The 16,612-nt window shown below is 38.1% G+C and overlaps 1 protein-coding gene across 3 annotated transcripts in view; it reads right to left on the bottom strand.

The window, feature by feature from the left end:
- The window catches only part of Stau1 (staufen double-stranded RNA binding protein 1), a 47,631-nt gene that overhangs the window by 30,207 nt on the left and 812 nt on the right, over nucleotides 1-16,612 (bottom strand). For 2 of the 3 annotated variants that reach the window (XM_033767030.1, XM_033767031.1), the window contains exon 1: nucleotides 8,997-9,285. The exons of the other annotated variant lie outside the window; for it this stretch is intronic. In XM_033767030.1, the coding sequence (XP_033622921.1) occupies nucleotides 8,997-9,201 (205 nt within the window). In that variant the 5' untranslated portion in view covers nucleotides 9,202-9,285. Of the gene's footprint in view, nucleotides 1-8,996; nucleotides 9,286-16,612 lie in introns of those variants that run through there. 3 annotated transcript variants of the gene reach the window in all.

The following is a 16,612-nucleotide window of genomic DNA, read 5'->3' as shown; positions in this document are numbered from 1 at the left end:
AAAAAAAAAAAAAAAAAAAAAAAAAAAAAGTATGCTGAAAAAATTTTAAAATGACTTGATTTTATAATAAAATTGGGCCAACCAGCTGGGTGTGGTGGTGCACGTATGTAACCCCAGCACTTGGGAAGCTGAGGCAGGAGGATCACTGTAAGTTCGAGACCAGCCTGGGCTACATAGTGAGTTCAGGGCCAGCCTGAACTACAAAGGGAGACCTTGCCTCAAAAAAAATAAGAAGGTTCAACTAAATTTAGTGCATGAATCAAATTCATAAGAATATCTTGCGGGACAATAGATTTAGCCCAGTGGTTCCAGCACCTGCCTTGCAAGCCCAAATACCTGAGCTCAATCCCCGGTACTATGTTTAACCCTTCCTACCTAGGCCTGGGATGACTACTGAGAGAGCCATATTGGTCACAGCCTTCAGGCCAGAGGTTTCCAACTCTTTTGGGGGTGGGGGGGAGGTACCAGGGATGGAACTTGGGACCTTGCTCTTGCAAGGCAGGCGGCGGCACCATTGCGCTAAATCCCCTGCCCGGTTCCCAACTCTTTACCAGACATACCTCTTGATTAGTATTTCTCTGTGCTTCAGGCCTCTGTAGTAGAACTATGTCCTGGTGGTTTGTGTGCCCGTAATACATATTTAAGTTATTTCCCCATTTTTTTTCATTATCAGATGTATACACACACACACACACGACAATCAGCACTTCTGATCAACAGGTTACATCAATATTACTACACTGATATGATGAGCTTCTAACCTAAAATCTACATGGTATGCTAAAAAAAAAAAACAGGAGGTTTAATTTAAAAATTATAATAAAAGATATATTTCCACTAATTCAAACACAATTACCCCATCATTTTTGTTGTTGGTGGTGGTGGGTTGTTTTTTTTTTTGTTTGTATGTTTGTTTTTTTGCAGTACCAGGGATTGAACTCAGGACCTTGCGCTTGCCAGGCAGGCACAGGAACAACTGAGCTACATCCCCAGGTGACTCCATCATTCTTATCACTTTCTGAAGTAGTTTTGGAAGTTCTTTTTTGTATGATTAGTTGCACTGTCATGGCTGCCTGAATATCTTGAATTTCTTCAAAATGTTTACCTTCCATGGTCATTTTGACTTTGAGGAAGAGCAAAAAGTTGCATGGTGCCAGATCTCATGTAAGGGAAGGCTGAGGACATGCCATAATATTTTTATAAGCCTGCCTTTCTGCTGGATGGAACTCAGCAACAGAACTCATCCTTTTAACCACACGTTATAAAGATACTCATGAAAGATTTCCAGAACTACTTTAGAACGAGGCAAGAAAAACCGGATGAGTGTCTGAAATGAGAGGGAGTATTCCTGAGGGGATTCATGGAAACGTCCTTTTTTTTTTGGTACCAGGGATCCAACTCAGGACCTTGTGCTTGCAAGGCAGGTGGCAGCACCACTGAGCTAAATCCCCAGCCATGGCAATGTGTCTTTTATTGAAACAAATTTTTAAAATTTACACATACATTATGTATTTTGGTCACACCATGCATGTTCTTCATAATCTGTACAACCTTCTCAAGAGAAAATGCTTTTCTGAAATTTTAGGAATTTAGAGATAGCCCCTTCCCACAACCACATTTGAAGATCATCAGGAATCAAGAACTGTGGACTAGGAACCCACTGCTTCATAAGAGTAAGGCGAAGGACACCAAACAGATAAGTATTTGCCACTGGTAGTATAGGGTCTGTGCTTTCAAAAGCTATAAATTAGTTCAGAAACTGTTCACATTCATACTAAGTACCTCCAGACACATTTTTTTGAGAAGGAACCTGACAAGTTTCCCATGTGTTAACGCCTGATTCTTTCCTTCCTATAAAAAGGGGACATTATGGGTTTAGGAAGTTTTGTTTCTTCCAAAGCTTTGGTTGCAGCTAAATGTTTGGCTTTTAAGTACTACTTCCTTCACCTTGCCAGTTTTGACCTCCAAGTGTTCGCTGTACTGTCAACACCCACAATGGAAAAGTATGAATTTTCAATTCCAGAAACCTGATGTTAACTGTAACGTCACTCGGACCTTGAACGCTTTTTATGGTTATCATTTTAAAAGTCTGGTCACTATCTTAATAATTTATTCCAAGCCTTTTTCCTTTTATTAATATCTTCATAAGTAGAAAATTTTTTTCTAGTATCCTCTGATTAGCATTCAGTGGCACTCCATGAAAAATTAACTCTGCAATATGGGGCAGGTACATGTTGTTATGTTAAAATAATAAACTCATTTAGAATATATCGAAACATCTACTGTCTTCCAATTACTTCTCATAGAAAAAATTTCTCAAAGTTGATTCAGAAACATTGTAGGATCTCATGCAAATTAAGACAGGGCATATGAGAACTCTTGTCTGGAAATATAATCCTAGTAGACAAAACTTGAGAAAATCTGACAATATGAGTCAGGTTTTCCAATGTTACCTTCTATTCTCTTAAGACTGTACTATTTAGACTCTGCCTAATTTTTTTCTCAACACATGCTGATGAAGGCCAGACTTCCTTCCTTTATAAATAAAGGTAACCTGAGTATACATCACCATTCTTAAAATATTTCATTAAAATTCCATTACTACTAAGCTAACATTCTGTCAAAACTTGATAACCTACTGCCACACAGTGATTCTTAAAGTCTGGCTGCATCTGAAGAAGCAAGTAAGAAGCCTGAGAAAGCAGAAATGCCCAAATGTGACCAAACAGTACCAGGGGCCTCCATACCAGGCTTGTGCATGTTTAGTAAGCTCCAAAACTGATTCTAACACACAAAGTTTTGAAACCATTACTTAGAGATTCGGCAAAATCAAACAGAGCTTTCATTTTTCTGATTTTATCACTAGATATCACTTTATCTCATTTATTTAAAAAGTTACAGTGCAAACACTGGCGTAGATATGTCTTGATCATTTAAATCTGGTGCCTAAGCAGAAAGAGGGGAGGTTGCCTCCATAGCTAATTTTTCCCGTAGTTCTTAACGTCAGGTTTCTCTCAGTGCACAGCTTCCACTAACAGGGAAACAAAAAATCCTTCATTCCCACTGAAACAGTAGGGATTGCATATACATGTTCTGTAGTTCATGAGGTTACACATTTAAGTACCAAATAATAGGAACTTAAAACCCAGGCTAGCCTGAGAGGTCAAAGGCAGGCACCTGCAATACAGTGCCATATCTGGGTCATTCTGCGATTATTTCACAGAAAGATGCTGAAGGGGAAAATGATGAAAAGCAAAAGCGCTTCATCTCATGAAGAGTCTTGCTTTTTCCAGGACCCTCCCCATCCTGTGCATGGCCATTTTGCTGGCATCCTACATAGAAGGTTAGCAGCAAAGTTATAATCTTGGTTTTGATAGAATTTAAGGTACACAAGACCTCTGATTTTTAGAAAGAATAAGCCAGCAGTCACCCAGAAGAGAAAAGCTTCTCTTTGAATAACTTGTAGGTATAAAAAGAAAATGCAATTACAGATGAACACACAGTCAATCTATCGAAAATGCTTGGTAAAAAGTACAGATTTCAGAAAATTACCAAAACAGCTATTAATTAAGGGAATCCCAAAGATAAGGTCTGGGTGAAAAAAAACCTTTAGAGGAAACACAAGTTACAAAAAATTACTATTTGCCCTCTAAATACGAAAGAAATTATTTTGAATATAATTTTGCTTTAGGATAACTTTTTGAACTAGCCTCATGTAAACAAGTAATGTCTACTTTTCTTAAATATATAATTGCTTAATACTAGCTACTATTCCCAAATGCATACTAAGTGCCAGGTATTGTACTTCACACTTCAGCATATAGTTCTAATTCTCACAACAGGCTTATTTTGGAGATATGATCCTCATTTTACAGATGAAGAAACCAAGGTTCAAAAACTGCTTAATTTGCGCTGGGTCACAAAACTAGAAGAGGCCAGGATTCAAACTAAAATCTGGCAGACTACAAACGTGACTTACCTAACCATGATATGCAATAGTGCCTATTTATGATGGCACTTGATGTTATACTTAATCAAATGAAAAGAGAAATGTGACCACATTCAAGGCTTGGGGCTTTCAAGTGAAGAAAAATGAGCCATAATGAAATAACTCATCTTTAATATACCATCTTTGCTGCAAGGCTCAGCTCAGAAACAGGTGGCCCAACTCCTGAACTCTCCTACTACTGCCAAAAAAGATAAAGCCAAATATGCAAAAATTAAGATCCAAGGTGTAAATCAGTACAGATACCAAACAAGTTAGCAGAATGAACTCAATTAACAGTAAGCAAAAACTGAAATTATAGCCCATGCTTTATTCTCTAAAATAAGGAGAATGACAAATAATCAAAGACAAACCAAAATACTCATTTTAAGATCAATTCCTATCTGAATCATCAAACCCAATACATGGCTTGCTAATAAGCAGCAAAATGGACTTCCTATTACCTCCTCCCCCTACCAAGTCCACATGCAAACAAGCAGGAAAGGAGCCAAAGAAAGGCTGAAGAGAGAAGGACCTGGAAAAAAGTCATGCAAAATCAACCACAGCACAGCACTTGGGAACTGTCTCTATTCAGAATCTTCACCTCACACTGTTTGGAATTTTAAAAGCCAAATATCTAATAAAGAGCATGTAGCTTCTTTGACCTGTTTTGTAGATGAAAAAAAGAAGCAAATCTGGAAACCTGTACTTTTGAGTTTCTTGGCTCTGGCCATCTTATTCTGATATTAAAAAAAAAAAAAAAAAAAAAAAAAAAAAAAAAAAACAGAAAGCCCGGAACAGTGATGCACGCCTCCAATCCCAGCTACTTGGGAAAAGTGAGCCAGGAAGATCCTAAGTTTGAGACCAGCATGAGCAAAACAAACAAACAAAAAAACAAATAAACACTAAGACTCTTGTCTCCAAAAATAAAACAAAACAGAAAACCTTCCTGGTGAGTTACAAATGCACAAGCAAAACAGACAATGTTTACCTTACACTGAGCTGAACCTTCCTACAAGTTTGTTTTTTCCCTTTTGTTTTGTTTTTTGGTACCAGAGATCAAACTCAGGACCTTGCACTTGCAAGGCAGGCAGCAGAACCACTGAGCTAAATCCCCGGCCCCATACAAAAGTTTATACTCAGGCTGAATCTTGATTAACATATTCACTCATTCACAAGACACAGCGGTGTTTCTTTTTTGGAGGGGGGTCATGTTAGAAGGAACTGAAAATAATATAGACTTCTGAAATATACTAGCAGTATGTAAGACTGCAATTCTCCCAAGGGCATAAAAATAGAAAAAAAATGAAGGTCTAAGGACTTCAGCAGCAATGACACAAAACTGCAAAGTATGCTGGGAGCACATGCCTAAAGACAGAACTGGGATTCTGTCTCCTGGACCAGCTGAAGCTGGGTAACCTAGGACAGTGCATCTTCCAAAAAAAGAAAGTAGAAGTCAAGATTAACTAAAGATGTATACTTTTAATCTTAACACTCTGGAAGACTCAAGCAGGAGGATTCTGAGTTTGTGCCTAGCCTCCTGGGCAACCTAGCAAAACCATCTCAAAATACAAAATTAAAATGTACCTTAGTATGAAGGCCCTGGTTTTAATTCCCAGTATGGGGGTGGGAGTGGGGCCTGCAAAGATACAACACTAACCCACAGCAACTAAGAAAGATATGGATTCCAATGAAGTGCTATTACAGCCAACCAAGGGACCAACAAGGTCTTCTGAGCACAGAGAAATAGGCTGTCATGACAGCTGTCAAGCTACATGTAACTATCTAAAATATGACTGTCATTTTCCACAGGGCTAACTTCTCATTCCTGAAGCATCCCTCATCCTTTCTCCAGGACTGTGTCCTAAGACTTCATGTATTTCTGATAATTACATGAGCAAAATAACTAGGATGGACAGGAGTTTTATAAAGTCAACAGGATGTGGAAGTAAGAGCATATTAAAAGAAAAAACAATAAATCCAAGAGTAGTGAGTGATACAGTCATGTATTTTTTCTTTTAAGACAGTAGCAATGGTAAATCTAGAGAAAACTGAGTCTCTGGGGAGATGATGACAAGTCAAAAATGCTATCCAGTGAGGCAGTCATGGGCATTCTGGAGATAGAAGATGCCATGCAGCTGAGGGTAGAAGAAGCGACTAAGCGACTAAGAACAGATTTACAAAGTAAAGAAAATGAAATGACAAAGGAAGAAATGCAAAGGAAATTGTCAGGTATAATAAGGCAGGCCTTGCAAAGAATTCGTTATGAGGTGACTCTGGTATGGAGTCACCCATACCAACACCTCATTTTATTTACTTGGCCTCGACGTGGGGGAAAATCATTTTTTGTCCCTGCCAAGTGTTTCAACTCTTCTCTAGTCAACCAGTATCTTTAGCTCATTTTCAGTTTCCTAATAATCAAATGAGAAGGCTTTTAAATTGGTTTCCTTTTAAAAATCTCTGCCTCAGATTTAGGCAGGCAGCAGAACCACTGAGCTAAATCCCCGGCCCCATACAAAAGTTTATACTCAGGCTGAATCTTGATTAACATATTCACTCATTCACAAGACACAGCGGTGTTTCTTTTTTGGAGGGGGGTCATGTTAGAAGGAACTGAAAATAATATAGACTTCTGAAATATACTAGCAGTATGTAAGACTGCAATTCTCCCAAGGGCATAAAAATAGAAAAAAAATGAAGGTCTAAGGACTTCAGCAGCAATGACACAAAACTGCAAAGTATGCTGGGAGCACATGCCTAAAGACAGAACTGGGATTCTGTCTCCTGGACCAGCTGAAGCTGGGTAACCTAGGACAGTGCATCTTCCAAAAAAAGAAAGTAGAAGTCAAGATTAACTAAAGATGTATACTTTTAATCTTAACACTCTGGAAGACTCAAGCAGGAGGATTCTGAGTTTGTGCCTAGCCTCCTGGGCAACCTAGCAAAACCATCTCAAAATACAAAATTAAAATGTACCTTAGTATGAAGGCCCTGGTTTTAATTCCCAGTATGGGGGTGGGAGTGGGGCCTGCAAAGATACAACACTAACCCACAGCAACTAAGAAAGATATGGATTCCAATGAAGTGCTATTACAGCCAACCAAGGGACCAACAAGGTCTTCTGAGCACAGAGAAATAGGCTGTCATGACAGCTGTCAAGCTACATGTAACTATCTAAAATATGACTGTCATTTTCCACAGGGCTAACTTCTCATTCCTGAAGCATCCCTCATCCTTTCTCCAGGACTGTGTCCTAAGACTTCATGTATTTCTGATAATTACATGAGCAAAATAACTAGGATGGACAGGAGTTTTATAAAGTCAACAGGATGTGGAAGTAAGAGCATATTAAAAGAAAAAACAATAAATCCAAGAGTAGTGAGTGATACAGTCATGTATTTTTTCTTTTAAGACAGTAGCAATGGTAAATCTAGAGAAAACTGAGTCTCTGGGGAGATGATGACAAGTCAAAAATGCTATCCAGTGAGGCAGTCATGGGCATTCTGGAGATAGAAGATGCCATGCAGCTGAGGGTAGAAGAAGCGACTAAGCGACTAAGAACAGATTTACAAAGTAAAGAAAATGAAATGACAAAGGAAGAAATGCAAAGGAAATTGTCAGGTATAATAAGGCAGGCCTTGCAAAGAATTCGTTATGAGGTGACTCTGGTATGGAGTCACCCATACCAACACCTCATTTTATTTACTTGGCCTCGACGTGGGGGAAAATCATTTTTTGTCCCTGCCAAGTGTTTCAACTCTTCTCTAGTCAACCAGTATCTTTAGCTCATTTTCAGTTTCCTAATAATCAAATGAGAAGGCTTTTAAATTGGTTTCCTTTTAAAAATCTCTGCCTCAGATTGCTGTGAGTTCGAGACCAGCCTGGGCTACACAGTGAGTTCCAGGTCACTCTCAACTACATAGTGAGACGCTGTCTCAAAAAAAAAAATAAATAAATAAATAAATAATCTCTGCCTCTTTGTTCTTTTTCTTTGTTTTGATTTTTGAGATAGGATCTCACTTTGTAGGGCTCCTACTTTGTAGTGCAGGCCGGCCTTGAACTCATAGTGATCCTCCTAGTGCACCACACACTCAGCTTTTATTCAATTTCTGACTGTTCCTCATTGTGGATTCTGAACTGCCTCTACGATTTAAACTTACTTGTTCAAAATAAATTAATGCCAATGTACTTTTATATTCTAGTAACTCTGTTCCCTTGTCTAAGATAAAATCTTACTGACATATCAAAAGGGGACCTGCATACACAAGAGTTATCAGTTCTGAGAAATAACTTTAAAAGGATAATCTTCCCATTAAACAATGACTATCCAGGGCCAAGGATTTAGCTCAACGGCACAGTGCCTGCCTCTCAAGAGCAAGGTCCAGAGTTCGATCCCCGGTACTGCAAAAAAATAAATAAAAATAAATAATTTAACAATGACCATCCAAAATGGTACTCTCTGTTTAATTCTGTCAAGTGCTACTTTATAACAGACTAGATATTTCCAAGTATCGTCACATCGTGAGATACTGGAGGTTAGGACGATAAATTTACAAGGGGACATCTGATTGAATTATTCTTGGGGTGTTTTTTTTTGTTGTTTTTTTGTTTTTTGTTTTTTTTTGGAATGGGGATTGAACTCGGGTCCTTACGTTTGCGAGGCAGGAGCCAGAACCACGGAGCTAAATCCCCGGCCCTGACTGAATTATTCTTTAAGGAAGCTATACTAAATAGAGATCACACCTCAAATTAAAAAAAAAAAAAAAGTAACAGACTAGCGTTATCATTTGAATAGTTTTCAATTCTCTTCCTTAATACTGGTCTGTCAACTGAGGCTTCCACACATACAACCAGTGTTCTATTTCTGGGACACAGAAGTGCAGGTGGTTAGTACTTCCTTCTGCTTCTTGAAGCTAAATGATAGCTCCCTACATCTGTAACCTATTTATCAGATCAGAAAACAAGCTGGGAAAACATTTGAAACAGCAGACACTTGGATTCATACGCTTACCTGCAGCTGCACCGGTGGATGTAATAGATGCAGAGGGTAAAGCAGAGTTTTGAATAGGTCTACCTGCATTTTCAGAGGGCAGAGAGCTAGCAGAAGAAGATATACTCATCAAAGGCTCTGAGAGAAGAGATTGGTTCTTGTTCAGTATTTGGCTCCCTGAGAGAGCTGCAGATGGGTTCTGAACTTGCACTTGAACTTGAGACATGGTCACTTTCAACAAAAGTAAACAACTGCAGGTAAACAGCTTTCAGTGCAGGTTAATTCAGGGCTATGAAGTCTAAAGTTCTACCTAAAAGTTGTAAGGGAAAGAAAATAAAAAGGTAAATTATAGAGGAGATATTTAATTGTCAATATTCAAATTGTCAAAATTGGTGTTACCTAGTCAGTTATGAAAATAGCACAGTTTAGCATGTAGCTATGTTGATTGATTAGAAATGTCTTTGTCATAAGAGAGGGTGGTAGGGGTGAGAGGAGGGCAAGGGTATAGGGAAAAAATGAGAACAAAGATCTGTCATGTAAAGGTACAAGATCCCAATGATGAATGTAACTATACTGTATACTTAAAAAGTACCAACAAACTCATTAAAAAGAAATGTGTTTGTCCATGTTGTACAGAAAGTCTCCTGGCTTGTGAATTTCCTACAGTATTTTTAGAAAGACTGGCAATCCCCACAAGTTCTATGTGTTCATTTTACAAAGAGACTCACTGGGGTGTATTTATTGTTGAATATTAGGAATTGCAAACTACCGCTTATGTTCAAAAATACAAATTTTAAGCAGGTTTTCCATATTATACAGAATATGATAAAGGTCTCTGGCCTCAAAATTATGCAAAATTGAAAGTACAATGTGTAGCAACCATTAACTGCTGAATATAAACACTGCTTCCCTTTGATGACTACAAACTCAAATTTAAAGCTTTTTCATTTGGATGACGAAGGGAGGAAATTCTCACTTTTGCCATTTCTTTTTCCTTATGATAAAAGATATGCCTGTTTTATTAAGAGATCTCAGATAATTTCATTTAATTACAGATCTTAAACCAGAAAACTGTTGTGCTCACATCAAGGTTTATGATCCTCAAGAATGATTAGAAAAGCAAAGGCCATTCTATTGTACTTAAACTACTGCAAGTAAGAGTGGAGAGAATAAAGAAGAGAGGAAGAGCAATCTCACTGGGGTGCCTGGAGGTGGGAACACACAGGGACTTAGTTTACTTCATTTTGTAAATAGGCACTACAAAGGCATGATTTCTAAATATATTTCAATTTCTTCATCAATCAAAAATAGGAATGAGTCTTCCAATTTTTATACACATCCTTCAAAAAGTTTTAAATGTTTTTTAAAAAGTCAAAATAAGCAGGAGCAACAAAAACTAGATTAACAATGACACCTCTCGGGAACTGGCGCAACAAGCTGAGTTCAGCATACCTACTAATCACAAGTTCTGTTACATAGTAATTGTTGCTTTAACTTTTTGAAACGTTTCAAAATGATTTTTTTTAAGTCAGACCTAGAAAGAGATCAATAGCCAGAGCAAGGCAGTTTTCTGAGGAGTTACATTCTCTTGTTGAACAGCAAACACAACTGCAAAACCTGCAAGCAACAGCTTACAACATGACTTGGGATAGCAGAGGCATAAACATTACCTCATTCATCAAAATCCCCAACTGTGCAGTGGTTCCTTGTTTACTTCTGTCATCAGGACAAAATAAGAGGTGTTCCATTGAAGATCTAGGTGATGGTCTTAGCAAACAACTTGCCAGTCAGTGTCAAGAAACAAATCCAGAACCATTTGGAAGTCAGTCAGCTATGACTATGTTTCATTTTTTTCCTTCAGCTACCAAAAAGAGAAATTTTTCTCTCTCCTTTGCTTACTGACTTCTTTCTCCCATTTCCACTCTTTCTAAGTCTGAGTATTATTTATTAACAACAAAATCACTTATAATGTACATGTAACATCATAACACTGATCTCAGATCACAAAGTCAGAAAATAAGCCAAAGCAAAGCATCTGCTCAGCACCTACTACCATCCAAAAAGGAGCAGCCCAACTCTGTCCTGGGTGGCTCTCAGTCTAAGACTCTGAATGAACACCTAAATTTAGAAAGGGTGGGGTCCAAAGGGATCCTTTTTTGAGTAAGGCTGTCTAAAGCAGACCTAATGCCAGCATTTCCAATTACAGGGATAAATGATAAATACATGAATTTTCTAAAAGTTGAAAAAGAAGCTTTTCATTACGATTGCTTCCAAAATGTTAACCACAAGTACACACAAAAGAGTTGTCTATTAACTGGTTAAAACAAGTAGTAAGAAACTGTAAATTTTTCAAAACATATAAATCCTCCAAGTAAAGCTATTTTGTAAACTTCAAATTTATAACATGGCCAATACTAAAATTCACCAAGCAGTAGACTAGGGGTATAGCTCAGGGGAAGAATGCTTGCCTAGCATACTTGAGGCCCTGGATTCAATTCCTACCCTGCAATTTATTTAAGAGTCACAAAGAGTACTCATTTGCCAATACATTTTTAGTCACTTGCTAGCTGAACACTTCTATGTGACTTGTTTAAGCTTGAAAAGACCATTTAAAGGAGTGGTTTTCAAGAGAGGTGTGTGGGGGGGTAATATCTGCTTGTATCTGGAGGTATTTTTTGGTTGTCACTGCCAGGATGGGAGAGGGCCCTACAGATATCCAGGACTGACATCATAGTTGTCAAAGGGGAAAATATATTGTTTACTCAATATAATTCAAAGAACAAAGCTTTCACTACTTCACTACAGTAGCGCCTGTAACCCTAGTAGTACTCTGGGAAGCTGAGGCAGAGAGATGGCAAATTCCAGCTCAGCCCCAGCAACTGAAGCAAGATCCTGTCTCAAAATAAAGTTTAAAAAAAAAAAATAAGGCGGGCAGTGGAGTGGTAGTGATAGGGGTGTTTGCTGGAAATACAGTTCAGCCCTGGGTTCAATTCCCAAGAAAGGGGAGGGATAGGGGCCTTTCACTATTGATAGAAAGTTCACAGCAGCCCTCAGCCAAATCAGGACTTAGAACTACTGGTTCTTAACAAATTTAAATCTGTTACACAACAGTTCTTTTTCTTTACAGTTGTTCTGAGGGTTACTTTCCATCAGGTAAATTAGGGACTAACTTGAGAGATCAAAATGTTTTGTTACAGGCTTCCTGGAGAAGAACAGAATTTTACACATAGTAAAACGAGGCCGAAAAGTTTGAAATACAAAGATCCTTCAGTTCTTGCTGGAAACACCTTTGGTTCTGAAGCCTTGAGCCATGCTGTCATCTCCCTGCTTCCCAGCAAATGGGGAACTTTTATTCTCCTAGTATTTCCTGTTTGAAGGGCTAAAGACACAAGCTCAGGAAAATATATTCCTCTTCCTCTCAAGATCTACTTTTTTGTTGCACACATATGCACTATAAAATTAAAAGAGGTGAAACGAGGGATTTGTATGTGCTTCTTTTAAGATTCCTTAATTTCAAATCCTCCTGGGTCCTAACACTGGCTTGGTGACACAAATATCTTTTCATGAAAACAAAATCTGTAGTTTTGCTCTAAAAGGCAAAGTGTGGTGGTATACACATGTAACCTCAGCTATTCAGAAGGCCGAGGCAGAAGGATCACAAAACTCAAGCCTAGTCTGAACAATTTAGTGAGATTCCGTCCTGAATTTTTGATTTATTTTTTTTTGAAAAACAGGGCTAGGGATATAACTCAGAGGGCAAACACTCTGGGCTCCATCCCCAGTACTACAAAAGCAAAACAAAACAAGTAACAAGTAACAATTTCACCTTGGCTGGCAGCTACCATTTTACAAGTGTCAAATATTTATGATGGGTTGTAGGGAAGGGAAACATGGGCACATGAACTCTACAAAAACTTTGTTTAACTTACACATGTCCTAAAAGTGTAGTAAAGCAAAATGTGTGTTCCTCACTCAGCAGTAAAACAAACAGGATCAGACCACATTGAGCACAAAGTCTGAGTGATTCAACACACAAGAAGGCGGATACTTCTAGAAATGGTTTACAGAACTACTTGTAATAGTGCTTAGTCATAGTCACTTTTTTGTTCTTGTCTGTGCTTTAAGACAGTGCCTCGCCTATATAGCTTAGGGTGACCTTGAACACACTATTAGCCCAGACTGGTAAGTGATCCTCCTGCTTCAGTCTCCCAAGTACTGGGATTACAGGTGTGCTCCACCAAGCCCGTCTTGTATTCACTTTTGACTAAGTCTACAAAATCTTTATAGCGTAAAACAACTACTCAAGGTTTTGTTCTGTTTTTGTAGAGGTGGGATTGAATCCAAGGCCTCACACTTGCTAAGAGAACACTCTACCACTGAGATACATTCCCACCCCATTTTTAGTTTTTGAGCCAGTCTCACTGAGTTGCCAGGCTAACCTCAAATTTGCAATCACCCTGCTTTAGCCTCCTAACCAACTGGAGTTACCGACATGCACCACCACGCTTGGCTGTTATTTAAGCACTTTTAGTAACTAATTTTTAAACACTGTACTAGCACCTGATTCGTAATGTAGTATTTATACTTCTGTGAGATTAATACATCATTCTCCTTGCAAAAAGTGGTACTTGCAAACAAAATTTCTTGAAAATGGTGGGAGAGAATATAGTAAGCGATCTCAATTCTGGAAAAACTTCCTTTTCAAATCATAACAAATATTTCACTAAATACCTTCCCTTGCAAATCCTCCAGTAAATCTCAAGAAACAAAAGACCCAGAGAGAAAGAACCACTCTAGTTTCTTGCCATGATAAAGCACTAGCAATACCAACTGCAATTTTACAATATATTCCTTCATTCAATATTCAACAATAATTTATTATGCATCTATAACATGTGAACCATAAATGGCAAACTGTACATTCCCAAATTCGGTAATGAATCTATTTGTTCAACAAAGATGCTTTCTTAATACAAACACAAAAATACTTATCACTTCACCAGCTTGTTAAGTGCACAGGTCATGCTAATTAAACCTATCACTCCTATTTCAGTATATGTGTTGCTGAAGCAAGCACTATTTGTTAAACTTTCCATCAAAAATAAGAGGGAAAAAAAATGAGAGAGCTTTAACCAACCAACTGTAAATCTACTCATCTGTTCCTTTTAGTTTTTAAGAGGCTCCAGTCCCACAGAAACTCGGTCAATTTTCCTACAATGTAAAGCCCTTTCCACTACCCTTGAAATGGCCCTAAAATACCACACATTCCTTATATAACTTAAGACCCTTTTCTGATACACCTTTCTAGGTACAATGCCATTATGTTTCTGTAAGCAAACTCACTCCCCACCATTGTGGCCCTCCCCTTCTGTGGCCTCCAAAAAAACCAACTTACTGACTCCAAACGTTACCCAAACACCTGTAGCAAGGGCAGCCACAAGTTTTAAAGTACATCAATCACAATAAGCCTACAAAATGATGGCTCTTAGGTCAATGTCAAGTAAATAAGGTTCAACGCAAAGCCATTTATGCATTACAGCACACAGTAAGAAAATGTTCTTTAAAAAAAAGTAACCAAGCTACTTATAAACAAAAAAACACTATGTTCTTGGTGCTCAACAGAAAGACATAGTAGAATCAGCCCTGAGGACAAGACAATAAAATTAGTAAAAAATAATGCCTGGAAACAACGCAGACTGTTCAAGATTTCTGCATATAGGCTTGAGTGACTGAACGTGGCCCCTGTCTTATACCTGGCCTGATGCCAAGTAAACAGCAACGATTTTCTTTCCACACAAATGTAGTCATTGGGTGATCCATTTAAAGAAACACTTCCTAAAAGAAAATTCACTAGTAATTGTTCACTCTAGAAAAGCCATTACCTCATATTAAAGTGAAAAATATTTACCTCTACAGCCTCACAGCCATAAACTTTATTTTTGCCCTAGCCTTAAAACCTCCTCAAACTCCCCCTTCCCTTTTCCTAGTTGTTCTTAAAAGATACTAAATTCAAACCCATACTATTTCTGTAAATAATGGTTTTTTAAATCTAAACTTATAAAAACAGAGAAAAATAAAACCAAAATAAACCCCTCTTCATAAACTAGAGATTTTTAAGAGTTGTTCTCTGTGACACTCTTGACTAAGAAAGGGCTTGTTTCAACATAACAGTTAACCGACTTTCCCTTTCAGAAAAGGAAACTTGTCTATAACCATATGCCATATACCTAGAAACACAATTGCACCTATCATCTTCATGCAAAACAAACCAGACCCAAGACTCAGTTTCTTAGAAACCAGCCTAGCTGTTAAACAGCAACCAAATATGTTAAATCACAACAAATTTCGAAGCTGTGGCTTCTACTTTCACTCCCAAATTAGTATTACACATGCAAGTCCTGGCAATCTTCTTCCCTATGCCTCAGTTTCTCCAAAGCACTTTATAAGATACTTGACAAAGCTTCAGTTATAGCAGAGGGCTAACATACAGAAGGAATCCTGAAGCTTAGTAATACAATCTTACTAAGCATTATACAATGCCAATGTTTACACTATCAGTCTATTCACCCACCGAGCTTTGTACAACTTCCTAATTACTTTGTTTTAATTTCCTCATTCCTCAAAAAAGTGGGCTAACTTATCTACTAAATACTACTTCAGAAACATGGTATGGTGATGTGTTTTTGGTTGTTTTGTCTTGTGTTTTTGAGACAGGGTCTTGCTACAGAGCCCAGGATGGCCTAGAACTCCCGGCGACGATCCCACCTCTGCCTCCTGAGCTGGGATTGTTTTCAGTTCTCAGAGGCAAAGTTTGAACAAACACAAAGCAATATTAATGCAAGTAGTATATTTTGCAGTACCCTGACAAAAGACTGTAAAATCTTGAAAATTCCTTTTTTCTTCACTTTTCTTTTTGCTATTTTAGTTTATTAGTACATGTGTAAAGTATATGTTTCTGTTCCTTGCAGGAATCTCATACAGGTGCATCTTAATTCCTTTTTTCATCCCCTTCCCTCTCTCCCCCCTCTACTACCTATCTGTTGATTCTCTGCCTTCTTTCTGTACATGTTGCAGTACACGATGTTTCCATTTCCTGTGAACTCGGTACATGCACACATCCCAAGCCCTTTTCTCGGTCCCTTATCCCTTCCTTCTCCTCCTCCGCCCACCTCCACGTCTGGATCCCCTCCCCCTTAGAGAATGATCTCTTACTACTTCCTATTGTTTTTTATTTACTCTTTATTTTCACTCGGTTTCTCATAAGAGAAGCCACATGATATTTAACAAAATTTTTAATATTCTTACAATTTTTTTTTAAAAATCTAGGTGATCACAAGCTTCCAGTGGTAAATAGAGCTTTTTTTCAGAACTTCATGCCATATGTATTTATTTTGTAACATGTTTGCAGTACGTAATGATTACATTCCTTGTGGGGAGTCTGTACATGTACACATCCCAATTCTTTTATGCCCCCTTTCCCTCCCATCCTTTCCTGCTCCCTCCAGCTCTTTATCTCCTCCCCATTTAAAAAAGCTTTTTCAGGTCAGGGATTTAGTTCAGTGGTGCCGCTGCCTGCCTGGCAAGAAACAAGATCCTGAGTTCCATCCCTGGTACAAAAAAAAAAAAAAAAAAAAAAA

The sequence above is a fragment of the Fukomys damarensis genome, unplaced genomic scaffold, assembly GCF_012274545.1.
Source record: "Fukomys damarensis isolate Sample0158 unplaced genomic scaffold, DMR_v1.0_HiC HiC_scaffold_22, whole genome shotgun sequence".
In the NCBI taxonomy this organism is placed as follows: domain Eukaryota; kingdom Metazoa; phylum Chordata; class Mammalia; order Rodentia; family Bathyergidae; genus Fukomys; species Fukomys damarensis.
Note: the sequence above shows the minus strand (reverse complement) of the source record. Positions and strands in the feature narration are given on the sequence as shown.